This window comes from Festucalex cinctus, chromosome 2, assembly GCF_051991245.1.
Source record: "Festucalex cinctus isolate MCC-2025b chromosome 2, RoL_Fcin_1.0, whole genome shotgun sequence".
NCBI lineage: Eukaryota > Metazoa > Chordata > Actinopteri > Syngnathiformes > Syngnathidae > Festucalex > Festucalex cinctus.
Window position 1 is genome coordinate 15,088,151 of NC_135412.1, and position 23,364 is coordinate 15,111,514.

The window sequence follows — 23,364 nt, forward strand, 5'->3', positions numbered from 1 at the left end:
CATTTCATTTTCTTTTAAAGAATGACATAATTTTTTTTAATTGAATTGAATTGAAAGACCGGAAGAGTCACAGTAATGGGCGCTGATGTTCTTAAGATTGAATTTAATTGAAAAAAAAAACGTTTTGCCATCCATTAAATTTACCTGTCCCCTGCCTACTGCCCAGAGCCAGCTGAGAGAGGCTCCAGCACCCCCCACGACCCTTATGAGGAATAAGCGGTCAAGAAAATGATGGATGGATGGATGGAAGTTACATTTTAGGTTAATCGTGAAAATTTCTCCCAAAGGCCGAATAATCAACTTTTGTGAGTAGTGTACTTGAGTTACTGTACTGCTTTCAATGAAAATCAGTCTGCATCAGCTATGATGTGGAAGTAATGAAAGCAGACATTGTCACCAGGTGCCATAAAGTTCCGCTGTTGCATTATCAGAGCAGCTAAAAACATGCAAAGCCCAAAAAGCAATAATCTGCGCTCAAGCGGACTGACAAAGCAGCACACAGGATACAGTTTACGGTTACCTTCCGAGTAACTAACAGACGCGCACGCAGGGCTCCCCGGCTCCTGCGCCCCGACAGGCAGGAGGCCACAGTTCACCGGAAGCTCGGTACTGTTCAACGACGCCCAGCAGCTGTCCTGCACTTGGTGGCAAAAGCTGCGGCAGGGCAGACGCAAGGGTGCGGAGGTGTTCGAGGGGCACCTGGGCACCAGCAGGAGGCACAGGAACCACTCTTGGTGCTGGTGACAGCCCGCCCGCGTCAGCCTCGCCCATTCCTGCAGGGCGGCCTCCACCTGCTCCACAGACGTGTGGTTGAAAAAATTCGGCAATGCGAAGAACTGTGGGCGTTTTCTGGAGCACATGTGCCAACCAGACGGCACGGGGAGACAAAGTGGGTCAGAACCAGCCCCGAGAGTCACGTTGATCACATCGGTGAAGTTGATTGGGAGGACGACTGACTCGACACCAGAGCCAAGATCTTGCCTTGATCCCGATCCTGATCCAGATGTATCGCTTTCCCAAATTCCAGACCCTTCAATATTACCCGTCGTGTTAAGTTCAGCGCCGTCCACCTTAAGCGACCCTTGAGTGGTCTCAGGACTCGTGGTCACGTTGATGAGTTCTTCTCCAACACCCGACAGATCCTCATCCTCCTCGTCCACCTTCTTCGTGCCACCGGGTGTTGTGTTGGCAGTTGTTGGGGCTAGTGTGGTGGTGGTGATGGTCGGCTGCGGGTCAGCGCGCCAGAACCAGGCCTCCAAGCCGCCAACACACAGAACCAGGAGCAGGATCCTCAACATAGTGCTCGCCGCCTCGCCAGTCTAAGGTCCGAATGTTCTGTGCATGCACGGTTTTAATCCAAGCCCAAAATAATGATGTAAAAAGTGTTCCAGCCTGCAGATCTTCCCACTGGAAGGGCACACCCCCCTTGCAAAAAAAGCACAAAACATGGATAGAGGGGGACGCACATGAGGAGGTTGGCTTTGACCATGGTCACTCACATCTTTCCCGGCGCCCTAAAACCCCTCCACTTCGTCTCCCTCTGCTCTTCATCTTTATGGAGTGATGAGAGGCTGCAGTGGCAATTTCACTTTACACATGTTCACAAAACACCTCAATTAATCATTAATTTAACTCGAGAACGCACTGTGCTGAAGAGCTGATGCTGTGCTGTGGAATGAATTGAGTTGCTGAAATGCAGAATGTGGGAATTTAAGTTTGAATGGTTTCGAGGGGAAGTCAAGCTAAAACATTTCTTGACAACAATATGTTATATGTGACCTCAATAGTCTGCGATTGGTTGGCAACCAGTCCAGGGTGTCCCCTGCCTACTGCCCAGAGCCAGCTGAGATAGGCGCCAGCAGCCCCCGCGACCCTTGTGAGGAATAAGCGGTCAAGAAAATGGATGGATGGATGACCTCAATAGTCTAAACATGACATTCCAATTAATATGAGTTATATGCAGCAAAATTCAGTCGCTTTTATCCATTTCAGGGTGCGGCCATTTTCTCACTTGCTGTCGACTGAAGATGACATCACAGTTGCGCAGGGCTCGGGGAACAACAAATCACAGCTCACCTGTTTTCTGATGCTGAGCTGATTGGTTGTTACTTGAGAACTGAGCAACTGTGATGTCATCTTCACTCGACAGCAAGTGGCAAAATGGCTGCCTTCTGATATTGATAAAAACAGGTGGATTTTGCTGCTTAACTCATATTCCAACTAACGCACCAGAATACTCTATTTACTAGTTGGGCTATATAGAACATATTTTTGTCAAAAAAAAATTGGGGGGTTGACTTCCACTTTAAATAGTTAAAGAAATGTGGAAAGAGGAGGTAAATAAGTAAAATATGTTTCAATTTGTGGGAATTTTATTGTACAAATATGACAGTTTGGGGAATGGGAATCGTTCCAAACATGTCCAGAATGTGCAGACCAATTTGAAGTTGAAATGGCTTGAATGTCATGAAATATGGAAGTATGAGTGAAATACTTTATGCTACAATAGCATTTAAACTTAAGTATTTTAATGTGAAATTTGCAGGCTTTTACTGTGAGCAAATGAAGAATATAGTAAATGTGGGAATTATTGAAATATGGAAAATTCCCCAAAATGTTCTTAATGAGAACTGTGAAGTTGGAATGGTTTAAATCAGTCAAGAAATGCAGAAGTTTGCAGTGGATATTGAATGCTACAATATCCTGGAAATTTGAAAATATTATTGTATTTATTTATTTATTTTTTTTAGCATGAAAAGATTTGGGGATTGTGAGAATTCTTGGAATGCGTAATGTTCTAAATCGGCCGAACAGTTTGAATTTGGAATTGGAAAATGTGGATCTTTTAACTGAATGTCTCAATTTGGAAATGAGGAATTTGCAGAAAACTGTGAATTTTTTGTTATGTGGAACTGTTTGTGTATAAACATACTTTGCAAACGTTTGAATGGTTTGAGCCAGCAGAGAAATGTGGATGGCGCAGAATGAAGAAAAAAAAAAAAAAAAGTGAGGGGAACAGTAATTTTTTGGTGTCGAGTAACAAATGCGGGTGAGAGGTTATGACTGATGAAAGCTGAGAAAGTGAGGCTGCAAGGGTAAGGGGTAGTGAAGGAGGTGGTAGCTTAGCTATGTGTGTCTTGGACTGTGTGGATGGGGGTTGGGGGTGGGAACAAGGGGTGGAAGTCCGATGGGATGTTCTCATAATCCACTCCCTCGCAAGCCTGTTACCTCATTGCAGAAAATCCCCAGAATGGTTTCCATTTCCAGGTTCTCACAGAGGACCGATAAGGGAAGGATGCAAGGGGGGGACCCCCTCACCCCGCCCACACAGAGCCCCCAGTGCCCCCATCAAGCCGCCTCATCTGCCAAGTTACAACATCCAGCTGTTCCACATTCCAGCCTTCACATCTCCCACGCCACATCACATTCAGAGACATTTTGCTAATCTTCGCGTTGTGAAGCCCGTTTGAAGAATTTGAACGTGACCGTCTGCAGCTCTGTGACCTGCAAGAAGTTACAGAGCCACCTGGGTTGCTCATTTCAATGACTCGATTGCATATGCAGCCACATAAGGTGAATTCCAGCAGAGGTTCACATCCTGCAGCTGCACATTTAACTCCAGAGGGAATATAAGTACAGCAATGCCTTAGGATATGAGTGGAAATCATTTTGTGACCTTGCTCGCAACTCAAAAACAGTCGTATCCTGAATCATCTATCCCCTTTGAAATGAATGAATCACAGGCAAAGTGCAGGCTGATCAAATGCATATTTTCTACGATGTGTTTTGCACTAGAGCCAGAAATGTTTTGAGTGCGATCGTGTTTATGTGTGTGTTACAAACACACACGTTGCGTTAGTCCCCAGACAAGCGTACCCAAGCTCTGGAGAAATGCTGTTGCCATGGTGATTGGTTGAGGTTACGGGTGTTTTCAGATTTTGAGACTCCCTTGCTGGTAATTTAGCACAGATGACTGCTCCTCTCCCGTTACACACGTCCTCAGTCTTTACCTCCGTTTCTCAGTTCATTGCAGAACAAACATCATGATAAGATCATGATGAATGTCTTCCACATTTGGCGTCCATATATAGCTGCAACACACTATCACGCAAGCTTAAGGATGGAAAGTGTTTCATTTATGTAAATTTACCAGGTCGTTTCTTTAACAGCAGTATACCAGTTTGCCAACAGGGGGCAGCAGCACAACGTCTACTCACATTGAACCGTCATCCAAAATACTGTACATACCAGCCCTGTCCTTTCTGGTTGCAGCTCACAGCTAATCAATATGGAAAGCCGTTTGAGCATTTATTCCATATTCTTGGCATCCATCTTAAGGTAGCTACAACTAGCATGCACTTTGTTCACACTAGCAGAACTACGGCACACTTATGGCCTGTTGCTATACAGCAAAAACGTAGTGTTAGATTATCACTGAGTGGTGTTAAATCTAACACTAGAAACTTTTCAATTATTATTATTTTTTTTTAAACACTTAACTAGTGTTGTTCCAACACTGTATAGTGTTGAAATCTACACTGGTAAACAGTGAGTAGTGTTGAAAGTAATTGGCACAAGTGTCAGTGTCAAAAATGTAACTCAAACTAACACTTCATTCTAGGGTTGTAACGATATCCAAATATCACGATACAATATCACGATATGAAGGTCACGATACAATAATTATCACGGTATTGTGGGGAGGTTGGTGATACAAAAAAAGTCACAATATTGTAAAAAAAATTGCTCATACTAAAAAAAAAAAAAGACAATATTGTGCTGCTGTACATTACAGCTATGCTCATAACAACCTAAAATCTCTAATAACACTTAATACTGAGGCACATACTTGCTAATGAAAGCACACATTGAGTTCTTCCACATATTGACTCGGTTCACATTCACGTCGCCCCCTTCATCTGACCATTAGCGTGGATTTTAAACATATAAGGGCCAAAACATGCCTTGTGAAAATTAAACTGCACTAAAAAAAAAAAAAAAAAAAAAAAAAAAAAAAAAAAAAAAAAAAACTTGCCACCAGATGGTGCTAGAACTGCACATATGGAAATCAACTTGACTTCTTTTTTTTTCTCTTTTTTTTTTTTAACAGTTGTGCTGCTATTAATATCGTGACATGACGATGACGATATATTGTGGCAGTTTTAATATCATGATATTGCTGTTATCGTTACATCCCTACTGGTAAAAGTACTTCATTTATATAGCATTTTTCCTCCTTACAAGGACCTCAAAACTCCTTTGGCTACTGATAACATGGCATCAGGAGCAACTTGAGGGTTCAGTATGTTGCTCAAGTATACATTGACATGCAACACACCTGGGATCGAACCCACACTCTCAGGAACAACCATTCTACCACTGAGCCACACTGCCCCAACAACAGTTTGTCCTTCACTGGAAATGAGGGTGTGGTGAATTTAACACCCAAGGTAGTGCTATTCAGTTTACACTTAGCTTCCACTCCAACACTTGAGGAAATTTACTCCGACAATTTTTTATCCTAACAGTGTCAGAATAACACTGCTTACACTAGGTTTAATCAAACATTAGAAATGTAGCACGAACAGATTGCGCTGTTAAACCCCATCTTGCAACTGGTGCCATACCAGTACACAATTAAACCCAGTAGAATGGGTGCACTAGTGGAACAACAGTGAGCTTTAATAACAATATTTTTTTTTTTACAATATTTACCCTACTAGAAACCAGTTAAAACTTACCGTGTACTAAACTACTGTGTTGCACTAGTAACACTAATAAGCTCAAGTACACGTCACTCACTATTATTCTACACTTCTTGCCAAGGATATTGAATAATTGCTCACACGTTTTACTGCTACTAGTACAGGTACTACTAGTCACATGACAAAATTCTACTGGTTAAAGGGATACTTCACTTATTTAGCCATTTTTGGCAGTCAAATATTAATATTTTGCCTATAATAAATGTGATATTTTCATTATTTTTCATGTACAATTAGTACCTTTATAAACACATTTTGTAACTTGCTGTCAACTGAAAATGACATCACAAGGGCTCAAGTAACCAATCACAGCTCACCTATTGGTTGCTATAATGGGCTAAATAAGTGAAGTATCCCTTTAACATTTAGCACAGATGTCAGTTGACCTTAGACTGTATAAGTACATTGAAAAAATGCTCAAGGCCGTTTACACTTTTATTCACCACACCAGAATTGAAAATACACATTTGATTCCATTCTGCTTGTGAGTGCACATTGTGAACATTATCATATGAGAGTACTGTAATACTCATCCAAGCACCAAACAAGTTGAGCTGTCGAGTCAATGCTGTTAGAGACTTGCTCTTGTCACGTGCCTGGAATTCCTCGAAACAAAGACGTGAAGTTTGTGCCGTTGGGCAACTCAGTTGAACTCAATACTGTGCTAACACTCCTCCGCCATTCATGTAAGACATGGCGCTCTTATAAAATAGGCAACACGGTGAGTGAGTAGATGCGTGAGGAATTCACTATGCTAACACTACATCTGTCTTATTTCATACACAACACATATTGGGTGTATTAAAATCCATCATTGCGTTACATAACTGTCAAGAATCAATTGAGTCAGTGAATGTTGATAACTTATTAACATCTTGATGAAGGGCCTCAAGAAGTAGAGACGTTTTAGGTTAGTTTGTAAGGTGGACAGAACGTCAAACCTAGTAGCCAATTAATAATAAGCCCATGTCGCAGTATGTATCCTCATGTTGACATATCCGTACTGCTATAAAAACACAAACTACAAATGTGCCATATAATCTTATGTTCTGACCATAAAAAGTAATGGCAAATGCAGCAAACACAGAGTAGAGTATCCTGGTGGGATCAGACTGAGATAAATGTCAACATTAAGGCATATTTGCGAGCGCTGTAATTACCTGGCAGAGATATTGATGGCTCACAACGTTATGTGCTACTGGCACCATTTACACCGTAAGCAGCTGCTATAATTCTATAGAAGGAGTCATTTAAGTCCACCAAAGATAAATGCTGTTCAGAACTTAAAGAGATCTATTGGCAAGATAGCAGCAGCAGCAGCAGCACAGCATAGCTAACATAAACAGTGCTACAATCGGATTGGGAATAATTGAAGAACGAGGGCAACTGGCCTATATGCCAGAAGGCTAAATGGGCACTAACAGCAAGATCGTAAAGAGTCGAGCAGCTAAAAGGCAACCACTATCCTTCGCAGCACTGCAGCTGGAAAACAAAACATGGCCAATCCATCAGAGAACATCTTGAGATGGCAGATGTGATAAGACGAAATGCAAGATGGAGAACAAAACACCCTTTCAACCCTAAATGTGAGCTCATCAACTCTGCTTCCTTCCGCTCTTTCTCTGTCATGGGCAAATAGCAGAAAACACTACTGCTGCATTTCTACCAGTCAGCATCTTTCAAATTCAATTCAGCTGCGAGAATGTGCAGCACCAAGTTCACTTAACAGCAAATACTTGGTTATAAGGCTATTTTTATTGTCTTTCCTGCTAAAATATAGTCCTGTACATCAATTTAAAAACATGCCTGCCTACGTTCTACTACAGTATATTGATAAATTGTGCAAAGGGAAAAGTGCATTTTCCTATGCTGGCCTCGGCAGCCTCAAATTTACCCTTCAGGCTCCCACATGTCCCAGAATGCCTTTCAAAGACAAACTAAACATGCGCACCAACTGCGTGTGTCTGAGTGTGGTGCACGTGTGTCTGTATTCTTGCTGGGAAGAACAAACAAGCCCCCGAGAGGGGAAAATCGAGGCAAACCGCAGATCCCAACCTGCAAAACCCCATTTGCACCTTCCAGCTGTATCGGATCTTTCGTGAAATCCTAAGTGGTGATGCATAGAACATCTGGAACAAGAACAAGAACAGGCACAGACTCACACGCAGGTACCAAAGCATTGCAGATGAGTGCTGGATTGGATTAAGATCATGTTTGGATTGCATTTGAGCAAAGCAAACAAAGCACGATTGGGACGATAAAGAGGATGTTTGGAGATATTCAGTCTAACACACTATGTAAGTGTTCGATAGACACCCAGAGAATACCCTCAAAATAGCAGGGAAAGCATACAACTCTACACAACAAAGGTTGGAGCTCAGACTCAAATCCATGACCTCTGAACTGTGATGCAAACAAATACGCCAACCCCTCATATACAATGCTGACGCATGCTCATTAGAATCAATGTAAATATTCATATACACATTGATGCCGCTCGATAAATATGGCATATTGTCAAAGTTTGTTTCTTTTAAGTAGTTCCAAAAGTTAAACTCAAAACTTGTGAATTGTTTTTCATTTGCTATAAGCTATACTCACCAAAATTATGTACACTAAAACTATGAACGACTTTCTTCTGTGTGTAGTGAATCTACAAGTATATACGTTTTATTTTTGAATAAGGAAAAAAAAAAAAAAGTTTCAATGTCATCAATACCCAAATTGTACACATGATGCACGTCATACACATTTGTATTGTTTTGCTCAAGAAAATATCATGCATGCAAGTGAAATTTACCTGTGTACTGGCTGTGTACCCTGTGGAGCCCCAATAGCAGGATGATGATGCTGAAGCAGGTCTGCAGGGTCAACCACCTGCTGCGTCCACACATTATTGCAGCCACTTCACCCCCAGAGAGAACAAAAGGGACTTCCTGTCAGAAAAGTGGGGGAGGACGTCCGATCATCCCCGGCTGACTGTTGAGCAGTTTCTGGGGAGAAATAAATCACAGAGAGGACAGCTTTTTCCCGACCCTGCGTCCGTCCAACCGATGCAGGTTGAGACGTAACAGTGTCAAGTTGAAAGTCGTATGACAACTTCCTTTACGTTCTTTTTTTTTTCCAAAGTAAAAGGTCCAATTGCCAGCGGCTGTCGCTGAAATGCAACGCTTGAAACGAAGACGATTTGAAAGTGGGGGGGCTGGCTCATAATAGGAAGCGTTTTTACACATACTGTTATAATGAAACTAAGATGTACTCTAAAGCTTACAGGTCAACTTATTTTTTTTATCTTTTCAACTTTTGAATGCACGGTCGAACGTTTCGTACTTTGTGCACAACTTGCTGCTCTCTGACAAGGATCTGAACCCCACAAAAATGGAAAACCTTTTCTTTTTAGGGTACCTTCAACTAGGCGGGTGCCATAAAGTCATTTTAAAAATTATTTTAAGATGATTGAAAATATATCTTCTTATATATATATATATATATATATATATATATATATATATATATATATATATATATATATATATATATATATATATATATATGTATATATATACACATACACACGCAGTAGTACCATCTTACAACATGTCAACATTTTCCTTACTTCATCACTTGACTAGTGTTAACTGTTCAGACATGTCTTCCAGTACAGTGCCTGTCTCAGGTCGAAGGTAAGGCTGCATTCTTTCCACAGAGAAAAGCTCTTGAAAGACATCTTGGGAAAATAAACATGCTGACGTCTTCACCATTCGAGTACCAGCAAACTCGCGAGTGAACTTTAACAAGGGAGGGGGCGCTGCAGGTAATTCATGGTTTTGCTTCCTTGCTGAACATATGCATCATCTTTTTAATTGAACGTCAGGTAGAAGGCAAACGGCGGTCTGAGCAGAAGATTGTTCAAACATGTCCTCTGTAAAAGCTAAAGAACACAAACATCCCCTTTAGCTCCGGCTCCTCATCTCCACTGTCAGTACCCTGTCTGCACACGTTAAGACCACTTTTCATTGCTGTCGTTTTTCACCTCAGGGCCTCAAGACAAAAATTACATTTACATTTATCTGTCTTCTGGCTGCCAGAGTGGTTTGTAGGCGCCATCTGTAAATAAGTTCTGCATGCATTTGCTCTGTCTGAGCATGCAACAAGACACGGAGCATTTGAAAACAAACCTTTCTTCCATTTGAATCTCAGAGAGATTAGACAAATGAGAACCAGAGCAATTTCATCCTTATATCTTTATTCTTTGTTCTCTGGATTTTACAAATATGAGACTCTTGCAAATCAACTTCAAATGTGCAACACAATGGCATCATGGACTGCCCTTCAGGTTCGACTCCCCTTGCTCGTTTCCCCATATCGCAAGCCTGACTCCTCCCCGCTTCTGAAAACAAGTCGTTGGATGTGATCTCCAAGGGAAGTTGAACAGTCTCTTTGGATGAGGCGGGCCACAACTGCTTCTTTTTAGAATGTCTCATCTTGCCATGTGGGTTTGGGGGAAAGCACAGATAATAAAGGCATGCAAGACTCACATACAGACCCACTGGAAGATTTTTCTTTTCTTTTTTTTTATATAGAAAATAAAGTTTCTGGCTTAAGTAATGAGGCCACTGCCAAGCGCATTTAAGATGATACACCCTTCAAACTGCTGACAACAGAGGTATCGGATGTAATGGTTAAAACCGTTTCAACACAACAGCCGTCTTTTCATATTCAATACATCTTGTTTGAAGGACATAATACGTCACTTTTATATTAGTTCTTCTACATCATTTCACTACAAATGCATGTTCTTTTGGTTAAAACAACTTCAAAAAGTGGAGGGGGGAAAAAAAACATCCCACTTGATCCAACTGCAACACATCTCAATATGGCACAAGTGTCTTCAAAATGATCTAAATGCATCATCACTGGTGCAAGAAAAAAAAAAAAAAAAGTCACACCAAACCTAAAAAATATGAAGACATAAATCATCACAATAGATCAATTTTTTTCCGTCAGGTTGAAACATGCCACTCTGAAAATCCTTCCAAAGAACTAAAACAAAAGAAAAATAATTCCCACCGCTTCAGAACACTGCAACTGAGCAGCTCCGAGCTGGAGGTCCACCTTGCCACTCGAGCTGATAAACTTCTGTTATTCCCCAGAGACGCTGCACATTGTGCAACTGAGGATTTGACCCCCTCACTTCTTTGGAAGGTCACGGGGCCGTCCATTAGCGTAAACTTAAAAGGACATACACATTTTCTGCTTTCTTTGAGTGACCCGCCTGCGTGTAGCCGTGTGTCAAATGAAGACACCGGATGTGCTTATCGTGACTGTTGGTGCAGCACTCCAACATGATCCGCAGCCCCTTCAAAACACCTGTTGCATGTTTGTCCGAGGAGAAATGTTCTCTCCGATGTGGCCTGTGTTCCCCTCAGCCCTTATGCCGAAGCTGCGACATGGAAATCTTCCTTCTCAGCAGCCCGGTTTGTCCGCACGCAAGAATCCAAATTAAATATTCAACTCTAAAATAAGGGCAATTTGGCTGAACAAATTCAAAGAAAATGCCTCGTCGTGTAACAAAAACTCTGCAAATCAACCAGCGGCCAGAAAAGAAAAAAAAACATGAAAGGAAAAGGTAGTGGTTGGTTAGGTGGAGAGGATAACTGGGCGTCGTCGGCTCTCGTCTGCATCCCATCCCAGAGGTGATCATGCTCTGTCTGTTCAAAGTCTTTGACCTTTAACCCTTGGCTCCCCCTCATTTCCCTCCTCTTCCCTACTGACTGCTTCTCTCCCTCATTGCACAGAGGAGGGTGGGGGGCTGTTTCTCAATCAGCGTAGTGCATGATGGATTCGACGTAGTTGCCTGGGAAGAGGCCCGTGGTTCCGTTCATCACGCCCTCGTACCAGCCGTCGTCGTTCTTCTTGATTACGTAGATAATGGCGCCCTCCTGGAAGGACAGCTCATCTTCTTTGTCCCGACTGTAGTCGTAGATAGCCACCACTGTGGGACAGTCCAAAGTGGGGAGGTTACCTTAGTCTGGAGTTTAGGTTAAACGAGGGATTATGAGATCTACCGTAAGAAATTATTTACTTTCATTTGACCTTCTGAGCTCACTTACTATTGTTTTTTTGGAACCGTTTCTATTGTGGACACTTTTGGCAAATTGAGAGCTCAATCCCATGAAAACCTTTTTTAGTTCTTGTTAATTACTTTATTGAAGCATACAGCTTATGTCTCCAATGAAACCCATTTTTAACCAACACCTAAGCCTTTTTGTGATTTATAACTTCCATCATTTATCAATTTTTTAGACACAGGAGGTATCCATGTAACATTCTTTGTTTACAAAAGGCGTGTTTGATGGCTCACTACACTCCAGTGGAGCAAGATTGATTTTCAGAAGAACCCTTTGCTTACCATTGAGAAGATTTTTTTGGGGGGAAGCTCCCTCTGCTGGCTGTAAGATGACAATAAAGGGGACCCCGCATACTTGCAGTTCAGCATCCGTAGATTTGCATAATCGTGGCTTTAAAATATAGACAATTATTTTGCACTTCCCTGACCCAAGCAAGTTGGCTTCGGTCAGGGAAGTAAAGCGTTTTCATTCTAAAATCAATTTGTGTTCAAAAGAGTGATACATTTGAACACTAAACTCCTTTCTGAAAAAAAGTCAGACGTCATTACCGCCGGACACTACTTTTCTGTTCGTTTGTATCACTGCGCGTCGCCCTGTAGGCAGTTGATAGACACGCTGCAGACAGCTGATCCGCGCGCCTTCCGCCTTCGAAAAGACAAACAACTTGTAGATTAGTGCGCGTCTATCAGCTGCATGCGGGGCGCCGCGCAGTGATACGAACGAACAGAAAAATAGTGCCTGATGGTAATGGCGTCTGACTTTTTTTCAGAAAGGAGTTTAGAACTCACTCACTCTTTTGAACACAAATTGTTTTTAGAAGAAAAACGCTTTATTTCCGTGACCCAAGCCAACTTGCCAGACTATTTTCCTCTCATCCAACACGGGACCAGAACTCGTGTCACAGAACGCTGTCAGGGGTAAGTCAGTGATGAGCGCACACACGGGAGGTGAGGATGAAATAGATTCATGTAAAAAAATCCGAACTATCCCTTTAACGGTAAAAGTAGTTCAAAACTATAAAGTTAATTAAAAAAAAAGAAAATAAAAAAATACCCTGTATTTGGCCACAATGACCATGAGCAAACAGAAAGTAAAATAAAATAAGGCCTGAGGGTTAATTGGTCTTAAAGTTATTGATATAACGTACTATAAATGCATTTGTTCATCCACCTATGCCAGTGATGTAAAGTGACAGGCAGAATGAAATTTGACAAAATGCTCCAACTAGATGGCAAAAAGTACAACAAAGTCATGTAAACACCAGTTGCCATTCATACAACTGAATTTGAAAGCTCATCTTAGCATTGTGTTCAACTAATCGGGCCCAGATTTCACATTGAAACAGAACATTTAAACCAGATCTTTTTTTTTTTTTTTTTTGTTGGTGTGCAATGATATTTTTCTAATGCAACCATGGCCAAATAAAGGTTGGAAAGCACTATGCAGGAAAAGCAGACCTTTCTCCAGGTAGCTTCGTGGCGCCCAGGGAGGGTCCTCCTCTGCGTACGGATCGCTATACTCCACCACCGCCGACTCCTCTTCTTCATCGTCATCCTCGTAGTCCTCCGGTGGGGGAGGTGGGGGTGTCGGGTCCTCGAAGACTGGCTCGTCTGCAAGGGGCGGCGGGGGTGGCACATCTGAGACTAGTTTGGGGGAAAAAATAAATAAAATTAGCAGTTACAATACTACAAAAAAAAAAGTATCACGTGAAATAAACATGAGCATTCCCATGCATTGGAGGAAAGGACGATCACATGCTGTTTTTCCCCTGCCAGGTCAAGGACATGCACAACTTGACAGGCTACTACAACTCAGATGTTCTAGTATACTGTTGTACCAAATAATGACAGTGAAAACACATCTGTGATTAGGCAGGTAGCGTTTGTGGTGGAAAAGGGGCTTTAACGTTCTATTGGTTATTCTATAAAAGAAAAAAAAATAACCAAGGATGACACCTACGGGTCATGCTGATTTCAACCAAGACTGAATACAACAGAATGGTTGTTGAAGGAAATACTAGTCACAACACTTTCCAGATACTGTAATGCAGAAAAGTTGCTTCGAGTCTAAAATTCCCCACAACAGCAGATGTAATGACGACTGCGTGAAAAGATGGAGGTCATGCAGAAGGTACTAGAACCACTTACTGGTCTCCTGAACACGAGCCACAAAGCCCATGAGGGGCAGCTGTGGGGTGATTTGCATGGAGGGGGGAGGGGGTGCGAGTGGGCCTGCAATTGCCAAAACAGTGTTCAAATACAGAGAAGGCGGGGGAAGGACCAGAAGACCATCAGGTCATTTCAACGTATTGGATGTATTTCATATTGAATAATTGATCTGTGTTGTGTTCGCCTACATATTCGCAATTCACGACTCGTGGACTCACACATCACAATTGTTTTCGTAATCTATTCTCCATTATTTGTTGAAAAACCTCACTTAGTCACAGTTTTTGTGCTCCAGCCAATATACAAGTATTGCTGTCGCGCCATTTTGTGTGATTTTCATGGAACTATGTTGAAATGCGTTGAGCTTCATGAAGTGCTCTGCCGCCACCTTGTGGCAATTAAAAACCCTTTGTAGAGGAGTGTCAACTATGGATTTTAGTGAGGGAACACTGTATTGACATAATAAACCATTAATACTGTGGTGTTTGTATGTAAAGGGTGAGAAGGATACAGTGCTGTTCAAGATGGCAGGAAAATGAAAAAAATTCATCAACAGAACTGAACCTCATTAGACATAAAATACTGTAAAATATCTAAAAGGTCTGAGTTTCTTGACCTTGAATCGAGGATGGCTCATTTTAACCAAACACTTTAAAAAAGGAACAAGGGTTGTACAATGCAACACAAATGCAAAATATTGTTTATACCTTGATTCTGGACAAAGTGCGGTCCACCGTTGAGCTGGTTCTGATTCGGCGCCGTGTTAGGCTGGCCGGTGACAGACGAGGGGCGCCGGTACGGCAGCGATCCTCCTACGTGAGCATTCTGGGTCGGCTGCACCGGGCGGTTCATGCTGTAGAACTGAGGCGCACCTGCAGGGATCGCCACCAAGAGGCAACGCAGCACATTACAAAGCCATTTGTTCAATTTTTGAAAAAGCTTCGGAGAAAAGCGCCACGTCAAAATAATTGCACAACACAAACACACACACACACAAAAAGAAAAGTACTCGCACAAGCACAGAAAGGCTGAATTCTCATGCGCGATACATCAGAACGACAAAACAGTTGCTGTGAAGGTTGAAAATATGCAGGGGGTGGTGGGAACAAAGGCAGCATTAATCAGACGTGCAATTCCAACGCATCTCCCAAATGCTCCCCAAAGCTTCTACTAATCATTCTCCTTCATGAGATGTGAGTTTTCTGATCATATTCACAGCTTCACAAGTCTGCGTATGGATCAGAAAACCAACTGCGATGATGGGTGGGTGGGCTTTCCACATTGGTTTACACTCACTCACCTTGTGCAGTGTTTCCATAAGTAGTGGGTCCTGTGCCAGTGGGGGCTGCTGAGGTAGGGAGCTGGGGAGGGGGCGGGGGTACATGCGGGATCTCAGCAGGTGGGGGTCCATCAAGGACGGGGGGTAAGGGACCAGGGGTGGTGGCAGTGTTGGGTGCGGGTTTAGTGGTGTTAGGTGGGGCAGGGGCTGAGGGAGTGTCGCGGTGGTAAAAAGGTGAGAGAAAGGAAGAAGAGGAGAAAAGAAAGGGTGAGGGAGAGGAGGAACGTTCGACAATCCTTCGGGAACATTCACACTCTCATCGAACCTTTAACCTCAAGAGTGTGCAGAAACCAGACAATAACTGTGAGCAGACAAACATGGGTCGTACCTGGGAAGGCAGTGGGCGGGGCTGGGGTGGGCACGGCGATGGGCACACCCACACTGCCGCTGCCGCTGTTCTCCCGGCTGCTGCTGCGACTGCTGCTGGGGTGGCTGCCTCCGCTGCTCCCGCTGCTGTTGTGGGGAGGAGGGGTCAGCAAAAGACGTCAAGACGCACGCAAGCAACAATCGTCATCCCACCCGCACGAACCATCACGGAGAAACAAGCTCCAGTCATGTCACAGATATCAGAAGCAGCCTAGCGAAAGACGCATGGCGGTGCCAGCACACAAAAAGACAAGACATGACGCGCTGGAATAGCAGGAAGCAGAGTTGCGGTGAGATGAGGATGGATGAAGATAGGAAAATATTCAAAACCTTTTTCGTTTTTTTTTTCCACTTCATTGCCATTGCTCTTGTCCTAAATTAAGGATTTCATCTTGGAGAGGATGCATTACACGTGTCTTGTTGTACTGGTGCTCACTATTTTGATATTACCCTCATTCCTGTAGAGGCTATGCCAGTCTGGGTATTCACCACGTGTTGAATAATTAGGAGACAGGGGTTTAAGCCAGGACTCCAAACAAGGACGATTCAGTGTTGGGTCAGGTTTAAGTGTAGGAGAAGCGTATAAAAGGGCAGGGGCGGGTAGCCCAACGGGGCCTGTGTTCTACACATATAGTGAGGCATGCTGGGAAGGGGGTTGGGGGTACCTGTACGTGCGGTTCCTCTGATTAACAGATGCATTGCGTGCTGGGCTCTGCAGGGTGTGCGCCATGTTGCGCGTCGGGCTTGAGACGTAGTCGTTAGGGACAACGGGAGGACGCACCGGCTCGAGCGTCCTATAGGGGGAGTGTCGCCTGTGAGAGGGTCAGGAGTTGGGGGTGGGTGGAGGGGGCATCCACAGAGAATTGTAGGAGAGGGGAAGGGGGGGAAGGGGGGGGGGGGGTAGAGTGGGGGAACAAACAAGTGCAAACTTAAAGAAAATGGGGAACGACAGGTGGAACATTGGGGCTGGCTGGGGTGAATCCACAGGTAGCAACAGCTGGGCGGAACCAATGCAGCATTATGCTGCCTGAAATAAATTCATTCTAAAGCTATTAAATATACGGGACCCCCCAAAAAAAATTTTGACAATATTTCTGCAGTCCCACTAGTTTAAATGTGGTATTCTGGTTAATATTGCTTTCGTGGAATATGAGTTAAGCATCAAAATCCAGCAGTTTTTTTTTTGTTTTTGTTTTTTAAATCAATATCAGAAGGCGGCCATTTTGCCACTTGCTGAGTGAAAATGACGTCACAATTGCTCAGGTCTCAAGTAACAACCAATCACAGCTCAGCTTCAGAAATCAGGTGAGCTGTGATTGGTCGTTGCCCGAGCCCTGAGCAACTGTGATGTCATCTTCAGTCGACAGCAAGTGGCAAAATGGCCACACCCTGAGATAGATTAAAAAAAGGGCTGGATTTTACTTCATAACTCATATTCCACAAATGTAACATTAATCAAAATGTCATGTTTAGACTAGTGAGGTCACATATAACATTATTTAAAAACATGTTTATGGTTGACTTCCCCTTTAACTCTTTTACCGCCAAAAAAAAAAAAAGTTTAATAACGGTTACTAAAATCACAATGTATGCCGCCATAAATGTTAATTGGAATCAACTACTTTTTTTTTTAAATCAATGGGACAATTTTGTGGACATATGGTAATTTTCTGCCTTTCTTTCTTCCCTTTTTGGACGCTTTACGCTTTTTGCCATTAATGTAAGGTCTAGTGGAGTGCTGCCTGGTCAATGGGGTTGTGAAATCAAAAACACCCACTAACTATGACCAGCAGATAGCAGCATTGTATCGCTTTTCAATGGGCTGCCGGCGTATGAAATTAAAATGAAACATGAACAATGAAATAGAACGTTTTCAAGGATGACGTGAATGATCAAAGCCTTTGTCCAGATTAAACTTAATTCACAGAGTGTTACTAAACCAAAAAATATTAGTGTCAAAGTCACTGTTGTGCACAAAACGTAGCTTTTCACAAAAGCTTCTTGTTTTGCTTTATTTTCGCTTGATCGTCGCTCAAAATTATCTATTCCCAAATGATGATTACTAAAGAAGGGAATAAAGTAGAAACATACTTTTTTTTTTCTAATGAAATAATGGAAGGCGATCTTTCATGTGGCCCCCACCATGTTCATGTAGTAATAGCACACAATATTCTGTTTGCCTTGAAAGATGAGTTAAAATGTTCAACATCAACTGGCACTGTCAGGGTTATTTTTTGGGATAACGCGTGGCAGTAAAAGAGTTGAACAGGAAAAAAAACAAAAAAACAACTAAAAACCCCTGTAAAATGGATAGTTAGCAGCTCAGGAGTAAAGGTTTTGTAATGGTAAAATGTTGCTATGAAGAATATGTGGCAGCCAGAGGTGGGCAAGCCAGTACTGAATGTAAATAAATAAATAAAAAAGAAAAAGAAGATGTCAGTCTTTAGCCAAAGACTGCAGCATTGGATCCATCATGGAGGTGTAGCTGTGGTTAACATGCTTCTTGCACAGACGAAGACCAAGACCACACTTTAGAAAGTCACTGAGCAGATGGGACACAGTCACTCACAAATCTAGCAGACAATTCTTAAGATCAGCCACACGCAGAAACACAGACAAAGACCGTGCCTGAGACTAGTCAGGAAGTGACAAGAACACAAGTGTTTTTCAGCTGAATGAGCGGATAACCCCTGGGATTAGACACACAATCGACAGTCCAGCACACACAACAAAAACAAGGTGAAAAGCTGCCGGTTCTAAAGCTTTTGTTTCAGAAGGCAAAATACGCTGTTCGGGTATACACAAGTCCAACCTGCACACACAACTTTGCTTTACGCATCTTTCTTTTGTTTCTCTTTTACTCTGTGGCAGAGCGAGCAGTAGCTGACTTGTTGACATCTTGTCATCTGTGTGGATCCCATGTGTGCAAGAACCTCAAATAAATAACAAATGCTTATCTTACGTACCCAAGAGTCCCTTTCCCACTCATTGGTGGGCTGGGCGGCTTCTGTGTTGGGGGGTTCGTGCGAGGGAGTCCACCTCCACCACCGGCTTTCATGCTCTGAGCGCTGGCCTACACAGAGAGGAAAGTGTTATGAAAAGGCAGACATTTCATTGTAGGAGAATTTCATAAACAATAACACTTTTTAAAGGAGTAGTTAGGAATTTTAAATATAACAACTTGACGTTTCTATTGATATAAAGTGACTGTTGAAATACAGTTCAGAGGATTGAAATTCGTCAAAATTTCCAGCTACTCCTTAAAAAGAAAATCCAAGTACTTCCACAGCAATTTCCAACAACAACAACAACAAAAGCAACATTCAAAAATCAAAACACCTTCCTTGTTTGAGGGGCTAGCTTAGAAAATCTTACCTTAAACCTTTGCAACCACTACGGTTGATTACAAAAGGTTTTAATAAGGTGAGCAGAGAGAAAGGAAGAGAAAGAAAATCAACAGATTAGTGCGCAATAGAAAAGAGGAAAATGACAGACCAAGAGTTATTTATTCCCTTTCAGAAGCCTTATTAAACTTAAATAAGCAGTTCAAATCATCATTATAAAAAAAATAAATAAGCAAGAACGAAAGAATGCCATGTTTCTCATTTCTAATCATTAAAAAAGAAAAAAAAAAAAAAAGCCCTTTATTGAAACTGAGTAACAAGTTGCTAAAGTCTGGACCAGAAGAAAGTAGTGGGGGCGGGGTCAAAAGCATAAGCATGCGTTTGAAAGACACTCAAAATAATAATACACCCTTTGATTTCTCTTTACCTTGACTCCATGGCCCATGTCATCCAACTGGCTGTAATCGATAGGCTTGCGGATGTAGCGCACGGGCCTCTCTGGATTGGCTGGGGCGATGATCTTGTGTGTGCGAGATGTGTTCTTGTTGGTGGTCAGGATGCCAATCTCCCGCCTGGCCACCTTCTCTTTGTGAATGTCCACCGTCTGAGCACATGAACACATTTTTTTACGCTGTTATAACTTGAAAAGTTCACTTGCTGCAAAGTGCAGTCAATGGAAATATATACAAAGAGCTGAGCTGTCCACTATTTTCTTCTTTAGAAGGAATCCTGGTTTACTTTTATATCGTACGGGCCGTTTTTCCCCTCTCTAAGCTGCCATCATGCTTTACATTTTGATAACGCACATGGCCGCGTGAAGCTCCGTGGCTTGTGTTGCCAAATAAGGTCTTTAGCCCTCAATATTTGAAGACTCATTTACACTGGGTTTAGTCACGTTTTCTTGTAAAATACTGAAATCCTAGCATTCTTGAACAAAAATAATAATAACTCACATTCACAAAAACATTCATCAAGCAAAGATACACTCCATTCAGTTCACGTTCACCCAAAATCTGAACGAGTTCATGAAGTTTCATTCATTTAACGTGTTCAGGTACAACACTGGTTATATTACGATAGTCGACAGTGGTTGAGTCTGGAATGTTGCGCACGCGGTCTGAATTTGCAAATAGTTACACGTCAGCAGCCCAGTGCCCACCTGAGAGATGTGGTTGATGGAAGACTCCATGCGGCGTAGCTGCGAGGCCTGGATGTCCAGCATCTGCAGGACATTGTTGGCCAGCGTGTTGATCAGGTAGGCCACGCTGGCCAGCGACTGAGTGGTGTAGTTCTTTGTTTCCTCCAGCGCTCGCTGCTTATCTGGAGACTAACAAGAAGCATGGCATGTAACATCTGAATTAATGTATACAATTGTATTGATATTAAATAACAAATTGGGGGCTTTTATTTTGAAACAATTCCAAAGACAGGAGCTTGTATCATCCACAAAACAGTTAAGAACACATGGGAGCGGTTATCAGGTGTATACTGTCTCACAACTAATAAAAGTTACCCTTTTACAGCACTTGGTATGTAGTCATATTTGGACATCATGTGATATGACCTGAAAACTTTGTACAACAACTATATATTTTATTATAACTTTACTTGTATAGCAAGTTCGCCTTTTTTTATTAGAACTTTAGATGGCTTAATGTCAGCCTTGTAAATCTGATTTAAGTTTAAAATATTATGTGGCGTGACCGTGTGACCAAGTATCATCTGGTGTGACCACTGTAGAAAGCTTTCAATGATAGACAAATGTCCTAAATTGTAAATAATAGTAAATAATGAGAAAGAATAAATAGATTGTATGTGTTTTTAAATTAAATTAACTGTGCTGGGTCTTTTAATATCCTTATCTGTCAATGACCCACCTAAGGTCTTCAATTAATCTACCATGCATGTTTTTTTTTGTGTGTTTTTGTTTTTAATTCGGGAGGAAGCCATAGAACATGCAAACGCCACATAGAAAGCCAAAGTAGACAGACAGACATTTTAACCACTCGACCTCCATGTTGCCCATGCATCAAGTTGCAATTATTAAACAATTAAACAATTAGAGAATTGTTTCTAAATATTACACGTTTGAAGATACTGTACTACTGAAAATGTGAAAAGAAAGAGCGGTGCAGTATTCGATTGTGATATAATTAAAAATGTTTCACCATTTCAATTATCCTGATTTTTAGGGTCTGGCCACAGCTGTACCCAGCGATGTGCTTGGCAGTTAATTCGTCCAACATGAATCCCCCCCTCCCAATAACATAAATTTGCAAATTACTGAGTTGTTATTACTTGGCCCATTTCTACCGCTACATCATACAGTTAGCTGACAGATGAGATGGATGTCGGCTTCAAGAATTTAAACAGGATAACGGACTCATCTGATAAGAGGTAACAAAAACATCCTTCTCAGAAAAATACGAAACACTTAACAGAGGAAGGTAAACATCATGGAACTGATCTTAGAACAGTGATGAAGGCATCAAGGGGAACTGGTTCCACTTCCTTACTGACACTGGGGGCAGCTATGTCAGTAGTATGAAGTGAAAGACAAAGCTGTCTGGAAGACGCCCACTGCCACGCTCCGGCCATGCTTCTCAACCCATACAAGTCTGAATGAAACGAGACCGTTATGTCATCGAGAGAAGTTGTCGAGAAGGAACTGATTCAAGGAGCAAACAGGAAGTTGAACAGAATGGCATAGACAGTCCTAGAAAGCTATAAAAATAAATAAATAAAAAACCAGAACAGCACTAGTCAGCAAGACAACCTTTCAGACCTGCTCTTCAAGTATTTAAATAAAAAAATCTTTTCAAAATCCCATTTTGGTAACACTAATCACTGTAACAAAATACCGTTTACTATTTGATTAATTGCCAAGCAGACTACAATTTAGATTACAGCCACATCATCAACAAATGGAGGTAAGAGGGTTAAACACATTTCTATACATACAAAAGGACGAAAATATCACAGGTGCCGCCATCCTAACTTGATTGTAAATGAATGTAATGAAAATGTACTGTGAAAATAGGCAACGTGACAACCCCCCAATGAGTCTCAGTGTTTGTGCACAAGATCATAAATCAGCCGACTGCCACGGCTACAACAGTATGTGGTGTAGATGCCCAAAGATTAATCTATCGTCTCGTCCTGTATCCACACTCGCTCATTTCGCAGATCCCAGTGATCAAATCAATCGATTTCTCCACGCGATTTAAAATGTAGCTGTCTGATGAGGCAGCTGCAAGCTATGTGGCTAAGGCGATATCCCACGGAGATCGTAAAAGTCACAACGGTGTTTGTACCGTGGTAATAACAGACATTTCGAGATTGGGTGCGTTATACAATCGCCGGGAGCACGAGACACAGCCCGTGAGTTGTATGAAGCCGCTCATTGTTTTTTTTGTTTTTTTGCCTTTATCGGAGCGTGGCTAACACCGCATCTCGTCGAAAGCACTAGCAACAGCTACCCGAGCAACGTTTGTGGTGCCCGCAATATACCCATCAACAAAACGTTTTCTCATACTGGAAAATACTTACCTGGACATAGTTGCTCTCACAATATTCGGCGACTCTTTCCAAATTAGTGAAACTATCCAGCAGAGCGCTGCGACCTGCTGGAATCTCCTCTTCCAAAAGCATTTGTAGCTCCGCCATTTTCACATCTTTAGCGGGGAAGCGTGGGCTCACTGGCGCCGCCACGGTTGCGTGCGGTACTGCAAGAATCCCTGGTTGATGGGGCGTGTGTGTGTGTTTCGGGAGGGGGGCGGGGTCAAGAGTAGTTTACAATATTCGGTCACGGGGGATACGGGGCGATGCCAGTGGGGGCCCTGTTTTATGTGTGCACATCCACTACAGTAGGGGACAGTGATACACTCATCGTTAGAGAGCTCCTCGGCCAAGGTTTATTTCAAACATTTTATAGCCAAATGATACTATTTATATTTTCAGCACAGAGTTGGGTGTGTGCTATTTTCTTCTTTTGAGGGAGGCATAACAAAAATGTAATAATTGAGAAGCACTGATTCACAGACTAACCTGCGATTGGCTGGCAACCAGTCCAGGGTGTACCCCGCCTCCTGCCCAGAGCCAGCTGAGGTAGGCTCCAGCACCCCCCGCGACCCTTGTGAGGAATATGCGGTCAAGAAAATGGATGGATGATTCACAATCACAGACATGTGGAAGGGGCATCTTACTGGGATTGAGGGGCATGCACTCGGAAAACTCCCATGCGCCACATCC

At 42.5% G+C, this 23,364-nt stretch overlaps 3 protein-coding genes across 17 annotated transcripts in view; all 3 read right to left on the bottom strand.

Annotated features, from left to right (window-relative positions):
- Nucleotides 1-9,826, bottom strand: part of LOC144013841 (uncharacterized) — a 33,022-nt gene extending 23,196 nt beyond the window's left edge. For 2 of the 3 annotated variants that reach the window (XM_077513109.1, XM_077513107.1), the window contains exon 1: nt 8,566-8,856. In XM_077513109.1, coding sequence (XP_077369235.1) covers nt 8,566-8,659 — 94 coding nt within the window. In that variant the 5' untranslated portion in view covers nt 8,660-8,856. Of the gene's footprint in view, nt 1-8,565; nt 8,857-9,381 lie in introns of those variants that run through there. The other variant, XM_077513108.1, reaches the window with a different exon arrangement.
- On the bottom strand, nt 348-1,361 carry LOC144014972 (uncharacterized). Its single transcript, XM_077515272.1, has 2 exons — nt 521-1,361; nt 348-436 (listed from the first exon to the last, which is right to left on the bottom strand). Exons 1-2 carry the CDS (start codon nt 1,296-1,298, stop codon nt 348-350), a joined length of 867 nt encoding a protein of 288 aa, XP_077371398.1. The 5' UTR covers nt 1,299-1,361.
- A 164-nt stretch (nt 9,827-9,990) lies between the features above and the next one.
- On the bottom strand, nt 9,991-22,828 carry LOC144013843 (abl interactor 2-like). Of its 13 annotated transcripts, XM_077513110.1 has the most exons (12): nt 22,663-22,828; nt 20,273-20,440; nt 19,541-19,717; nt 19,145-19,162; nt 18,736-18,842; nt 16,435-16,581; nt 15,732-15,856; nt 15,365-15,550; nt 14,772-14,936; nt 14,044-14,127; nt 13,354-13,539; nt 9,991-11,760 (listed from the first exon to the last, which is right to left on the bottom strand). In XM_077513110.1, the coding sequence occupies exons 1-12, from the start codon at nt 22,777-22,779 to the stop codon at nt 11,585-11,587; spliced, it is 1,656 nt and encodes a 551-aa protein (XP_077369236.1). In that variant the 5' UTR covers nt 22,780-22,828; the 3' UTR covers nt 9,991-11,584. The 13 variants fall into 13 exon arrangements, with proteins under 13 accessions (XP_077369236.1, XP_077369237.1, XP_077369240.1 ...); XM_077513111.1 differs by lacking the exon at nt 19,145-19,162; XM_077513114.1 differs by lacking the exon at nt 16,435-16,581.
- Between the last annotated feature and the right edge of the window lie 536 nt (nt 22,829-23,364).

What these genes read in the sequence shown, in the direction of transcription:
- LOC144013843 (XM_077513110.1), bottom strand. Translation starts at nt 22,779, where the DNA reads ATGGCGGAGCTACAAATGCTTTTGGAAGAGGAGATTCCAGCAGGTCGC. An exon ending in CCATCAACCACATCTCTCAG is followed by an intron (nt 19,718 to 20,272) that starts GTGGGCACTGGG and finishes TCATGTGCTCAG; the next exon opens with ACGGTGGACATTCACAAAGA. An exon ending in TTATGGAAACACTGCACAAG is followed by an intron (nt 14,937 to 15,364) that starts GTGAGTGAGTGT and finishes CGATCCCTGCAG; the next exon opens with GTGCGCCTCAGTTCTACAGC.
- LOC144014972 (XM_077515272.1), bottom strand. Translation starts at nt 1,298, where the DNA reads ATGTTGAGGATCCTGCTCCTGGTTCTGTGTGTTGGCGGCTTGGAGGCC. An exon ending in GTCTGTTAGTTACTCGGAAG is followed by an intron (nt 437 to 520) that starts GTAACCGTAAAC and finishes GCATGTTTTTAG; the next exon opens with CTGCTCTGATAATGCAACAG.